The sequence below is a fragment of the Priapulus caudatus genome, unplaced genomic scaffold (assembly GCF_000485595.1).
Source record: "Priapulus caudatus unplaced genomic scaffold, Priapulus_caudatus-5.0.1 Scaffold795, whole genome shotgun sequence".
In the NCBI taxonomy this organism is placed as follows: Eukaryota; Metazoa; Priapulida; class Priapulimorpha; order Priapulimorphida; family Priapulidae; genus Priapulus; species Priapulus caudatus.
The window spans coordinates 121,624-127,873 of record NW_014577856.1 but is presented as its reverse complement, the minus strand read 5'-3'; the positions used below and the strand labels follow the sequence as shown (position 1 = coordinate 127,873).

Below are 6,250 nucleotides of genomic sequence, written 5' to 3'. Positions count from 1 at the left end.
ACACCACACACAACGACACAACCACACACACACACACACAACACAGCATACGCTGCCCGCGACACATCCAATACCAACACCACACACACACACAACACCACACACACACAGCACCACACACACACACACACACAACACACACACACCACACACACACACACTAACATACTTATATATTATATATGATATATATATTATATATATAGCCTTATCTATCTAGCATGAAAGCGAGTTCAAATTGAAATTCTGTGTTTGCTCTCTATGCTTGATTAGTGGCTGGATTTTACCTCCATTGTTTGTAAAATCGTGCATTCGCGGTGCACACTACTATTCTACACAACACGGATTGTAGTTGTGTTAGTGTGAGTGCATCACATTGGAGCCTTGTGTCACTACTATTTACACGTATCTTCTTTATGTAGGGATCTGTCGCTCTCTCTCCTCTCTCTCCCTCTCTCTCTCTCTCTCTGCTCTCTCTCTCTCTCTCGTCCTCTCTTCTGGCCCTGTCTCTCTCTCTCTCTATTCTCTCTCTCCTGCTCTCTCTCTCTCTCTCTCTCCTCTCTTCTCGTCTCTCTCTCTCTCTCTTCTCTCTCTGTCTATCAGCGTATATCTAGAGACAGTCCTGAGCGTTCGTTATTGCGTCTGTTTCGTGGCGCACATGCAGCGTAGTGGTAGCCAGCGTGCTTGCAGACATGAACATTACGCGGGGCCTGTCTGTTCGAGTAGTCTATGTTACCTGGTCGTTGATGTTATGCGTGTGCGCATTCGCTATTCGCGGTGCGGCCCGCCGGTTTGCGTGTCTGTGTGTGCTCTTGTGACTGTGTGTCTGTGGCGCGCGCGGTCTGCAGTGTGTGTGGTATGTGTATGTGTGTTGCGTGCGCGCGCGCGGTTGCGTGTGTGTGTATGTTGTGTGCTGTCGCGCGCTGCGGCTTGGTGCGGCGCGCTGTGTGTATTGTGCTGCCTGCGTGCGCTCGCGGTTGCGTGTGTGTGTATGTGTGTGCGTGCGCGCGCGGTTGCGTGTGTGTGTATGTGTGTGCGTGCGCGCGCGCGGTTGCGTGTGTATGTGTATGTGTGTGCGTGCGCGCGCGGTTGCGTGTATGTGTATGTGTGTCTGTGTGTGCATGCGTGCGTGCGTGCGTGCGTGCGCGTGTATTCGCCGCGCCGCTGTACTGCGAGTGCATACGTGTCGCGTACACTGCAGCGTGTGGTGTCGCGCTATCACGAGGCAGCGACACGCTGCTTTATACGCAGCAAACCTGCGCCCGCGAATAGATTTTATGTGCGCCAAACCTGTAATCGTTGTAAACGCTGTCGCGGACGCCGACCCGCGTACCGCGCTCTCGCTCACATCGTTCATCTTGCTGCAGCACGGCCGTGCAACCACTCTCTACCCACGAACCGCAGCAATAAAGTTAGCGACAATCGCGGCGAGCATTTAACGCGAAAAGCGACCGTTAAAACTCCAACTCCCTGGTTTAGTGCGTGCATCATTTATTCGCGCATGCACTTAAAATCGCCGCCTCGTACACACGAACCGCCTTGTCGTGAATGAGGGGAGGGCGCAATAGATGTTGGTACGCGAGCGCTGGAGGCCGAGGTTGGAGTCCCTGAGCCCTAGTTAATATGCGCGCAGATGTGGTACCAGTTAATGCAAGAGCAACGTGCGATCGACGAGCTTAATAAAGTCTCACAGAATCACGGAACTCGAAAATGTAAATAGATACGCAAGCATAGCCATCAGGATCGTCTCATTGTCATCGTCATCATCATCATCAGCAGCAGCAACATCATCATCATCATCAACAACAACAACAACATCATTATCATCATCGTCGTCACGGCCATCCCTTTATCAACGTAATTATCAACATCGTCAGCGTAGCAGTAGCAGAAGCATTACAGTCGCCATCATCACCACCATCGTCATCATCATCATCATCGTCATCGTCATCATCATCATCATCGTCGTCGCATGCCCAATCTTGGTCGTTGGCTTCATCGACATCAACAAGAGCAAGAGCAACGGCAGCAACATACCACGCGAGCCCGCAACATACAAACACGAACGCACAAACAAACAAACAAACACTAATGCATAAACAAACAAACAAACACTAATGCACAAACAAACAAACAAACATTAATGCATAAACAAACAAACAAACAAACAAACACACATAATGCACAAAACAAACAAACAAACAAACAAACACACATAATGCACAAAACAAACAAACAAACAAACGTTCATTAATGGACAAACAAACAAACAAACAAACGCTCATTAATGGACAAACAAACAAACACTCGACAATCTCTCTCTCTCTCTCTCTCTCTCTCTCTCTCTCTCTCTCTGCTCTCGCTCTCCATCGCGCCGCCCAGCGCGACCATCAACGCAACCGTACGCTAAAAATCTCTTAACGCGCAAAACCAGCCGGCAAAACCTCAAGAAGCAGGCAAGTTATAGAAGGTTTTGTTGCCCTTTACATAGATGGCGCACCTCAGGAGTCGCCGATGCTGCTCAAATGCCGACGGCGCATGCCACGTTTAGACTGGCGGCGAAAGTCTGCTCCTTTGTCTGTATTCGCCTCGCGACGTTTTCGCTTGCTCTTCCAACGCGTCCGCGTGCGGTCCGCGCAGTGACGAAGAAGGTGTCAGCCTGAGTCATGACGCTGCGCGCGCTTCGTATTGCGCCGTGCTCGTTCAGATAGGGCGCGCGAAGACCCCGCAGATTGTCCGTTTGGCAATATATCACACACCGTCTATAGCGGCCGCGCTGGCAGGCAGGCAGGCGGGCTGAAACACGCCCCGCGGCGGGCTGGCACGCGAGCGACGATAGGAGTTCGCTGCAGCGACGGCGTGTGTGTATATCGACGTGCGGTGAAATCAAGCCCGCGTCAATTAGCGGCGGCCGCAGAAAGTGCGGTGCGTACGCGCGCCTCTTCTCTGTCGTCTCTCTACTTCTCTATTTGGTCTTGTCTCGGCATTTCTCTCTCTCGTTTCTCTCTCTCAAGTCTTTCCCTTTATCTCTCTTCACTCTCTCCTATTCTCCTTCGCTATTCCTCTCTTCTCTCTCTCTCTCTCTCTCTTTCTCTCTCTCTCTCTCTCTATCTATCTATCTATCTCTCCTTCCTCTCTCTCTTTCTCGCTAGATCTATCTTCTCTTCTCTCTCGCCTCTTTCGGCTTGCTCCTTCTGGTTCTCTCTCTTCTCTCCTCTCTCTCTCTCTCTCCTCTCTATCTTCTATTTATCTATCTATCTATCTCTCTCCCCTCTCTCACTAATCGCGTCTCCGGGCGTCGCCAGAATCTCTCCACTTTCCGTGTCGATATTGGCGAAGAAATTCGAGCTTGAAACTCGGCTCTAGGCGAGCACGCGCGCATGTTGCGACGACGTACCGTGCTGTTCTCACAGGCGGGCCTGACGTGCAGGTCACAGGTGTCGACTGCTGCGACGCCTTTCGGCTATGCTGCGGCCTCGAGTGGTGGCGCGTGTTGTGCGTTGCGCGCGCGAGACGAGAGAGATAGCGAGGCGTGACCCTGCGCGCACCAGACAGATTGGCTGCGTCCTTTAAACTTGCTGCGCGACCATCGCATCAGCTGCTCGCACACACCCGTCCCCATTGCGCGTATCACCTTCTTATCTTCCTTCTTGTCCTTCTCCTCCTCTTCTTGTCCTTCTCTCCTTTTCCGTCTTCTCCTCCTTCATTTTCCTCCTTTTCGCGTCCGCCTCCTTATCTCTTCGTTACTCTATCTTTCTTCTTCTTCGTCTTTATACACGTTCTTCCTCTTCTTCACGTTCTACCTCCTCTCTGTTACATCTTCCTTCTTTTCACTCCCTATGCGGTTTTCCTACCGTGTTTAGCCGTGGTGAACCCACCTTTGGCACACTTGTCGTTCCGCGACGCTATGACATAAAACAGTTAAACTGCAAGATGAGACGAGAGCGCTGGTGCTCGTGCTCGTCATCTCCTGCCTCTCGCTGCCGAGGTCGACACTAGCGAAGGCGTGTAGATTGCGCCGTCAGCGCACACTCATGGAAGGTACTGCTTGCATGCTTCCAACCACTACCGTGTACTCTTGCTCTCCTGCCTATATCGGCCCCCAGTTAATCGCCCCCACACCCCTCAGCGCCCCCGTAAATGGCCTTGAGGCATCCAGCGGATAAAACCTGTGTGTTTCAATTGCTTATTGTCGAAGACTAGTCGTCCATTAAGCAGCATGCCTGCGCCACGCATCCAGCGAGCACAGTGGAGAAGCGAGGCACCCGCGGCGGCGGCTTTTGATCCGCGGGGGGCCACGGCCCCCTGCGCAACTCGCCGCGGTGGTCTGCTGGCGTGACGAGTCGACCTGATTGACAGCTGGTTGGAGCTAATTAAGTGAAGCAGGAATGCATGTCGCGCAGACGCTGCGATTTTTCGTGCGCTTATCATTTCAGGGGGCGACTCCCGGCGCGTTTTATGCGAGCGTTTTTTCTGCTGCTGATGAGGCTGATGCTACTACTACTACTACCTGCTACATACTATCTACTTACTCACTACGTACTTACTACTATACTACTACTACTACTAATACAACAACAACAACAACAACAACAACACAACAACACTCTATTACAAATACGTGTACAACAATCACATTAATAATAATCGTTACAAAATTACACAGTAACTTATACCTAAATGCCTTACCTGCTGCTGCGCTTATCTCGCTCCCTGGCTGCTGGCCTACTGCCTGCTCACTGCTGCTCATTACCAGTGCCTATACTCAATGCTGCTGCTTGCAGCTATACCTGCCTACTGCTATGCTGCTACCTGCTGATTTGCTGCTGCTGTTACTGCTGCTGCTGCTCGCCTGCTGCTCTCTCCTCTCGTTCTCTCTCTCTCGCTCTCGCTGCGTTCGAACTCTTCTCTCATCTCCTTCTCTCGTCTCTCTCTCCTTCTCTCTCTCTCTGGTCTCTCTACTAAGCCGCGGCATCGGTAGGCAGCCCTGCTTACGTACTGCGCGCACGGTCTGCCGTCACACAAACGCAACTGTCAGGGTGGGTGTGGGACGGTTGGTCTCCTTGTATGAAAAGGAAATTATCTCACACTTTTTTACGTCCCCTCGGATTGGTTACATATATTGCGCGCGAAGATCACCTTTTGTGTGTTTTTCCGGTTTTCGGAAGACGGAGAACGCGCACTCGGTCACGACAGATACGCCACTACGCACGCACCCACACACGCACACGCACTCACATACACCACACCACATCACACACACAGCACACACACACACACACATCATCACGCACATTCACACACACATACAGCACAACACAAAGCACGCCACCGCACAGCACGCACACACACTACCACACCCCACGCAACGCACGTTAGCGCACGCAAAGCACGCACGCACGCACACACACACACCACGCATTAAGGCTTGTGCTGAGGACGCGTTCAAGACACAGATGGGTCCGGGAGGGAAGCAGTCCGGGACATGCGTGCCATGTCGAGTAAGCACGGCGGTAACATGCACGCTGGAAACAGACTCGCGGTCGTTGTCAACGTTCAGTGATCACTGTGTGCTGGCTTGCGCTTAAGTTATTTAATAGCCAACAGATTAAATATAATACTATGAGCCTGAGCAAGATGACAAACATGAAGCGTGATCATTCATATATAATAAACTCAATAAATATCCGAATTTCGGGGTCTAACGAGACTAGAGAGACGTTGGCCGGACTTGAAGGGAGAGAATAGGTGATTGGAGGCATGCGTTAGGTTATTGCCCACGCTGATTCAGTGCATTTGATAACAATCACATGATTATTAAACCGGTTGTCGATTCTCATTATACGAAATAAACACCGTATTCATAGAAAATTTTGCATAGAACTGACCGTAGCTTCACCTGCTCCTGCCTACCGTAGCTTCTCCTGGCTATTCAGAGTCTGTGTGTTTAGCTGAAATCTGTGCTGAATAGTATTGCGCACACAGGCACTTCAACCGCCTGCGTCATCATCAAACTAAAATAGGCTAGGTAATCTAATAAATGATTTATTAATAATACCTACAATATCAATTATTAGCGTATTAGTTATCAACGCCCTTGCTGTGCATCAGATGGGTTGCATTACGCTGCAAAACTGCTTCATGTTTCTCTTTCCCAGCTTATCGCGGTACACTTTCCTTGGACGAAAGAGCAATGTGCGAGTGTTGCCACATCGGTTTGCTTCTCTGTAAAGCTAGACTTGTGCTATCC

General features: G+C 50.8%; 1 protein-coding gene across 1 annotated transcript in view; it reads right to left on the bottom strand.

Moving 5' to 3' along the window:
- LOC106813584 (transcription factor AP-2-beta-like) overlaps positions 1 to 6,250 on the bottom strand; it is a gene marked incomplete at its 3' end in the record, with an annotated part of 25,656 nt that overhangs the window by 17,877 nt on the left and 1,529 nt on the right. The window contains exons 2-3 of the mRNA XM_014817761.1: positions 6,126 to 6,177; positions 2,488 to 2,517 (exon numbers count right to left, since the gene is read on the bottom strand). Coding sequence (XP_014673247.1) covers positions 2,488 to 2,517; positions 6,126 to 6,177 — 82 coding nt within the window. The remainder of the gene's footprint in view (positions 1 to 2,487; positions 2,518 to 6,125; positions 6,178 to 6,250) is intronic.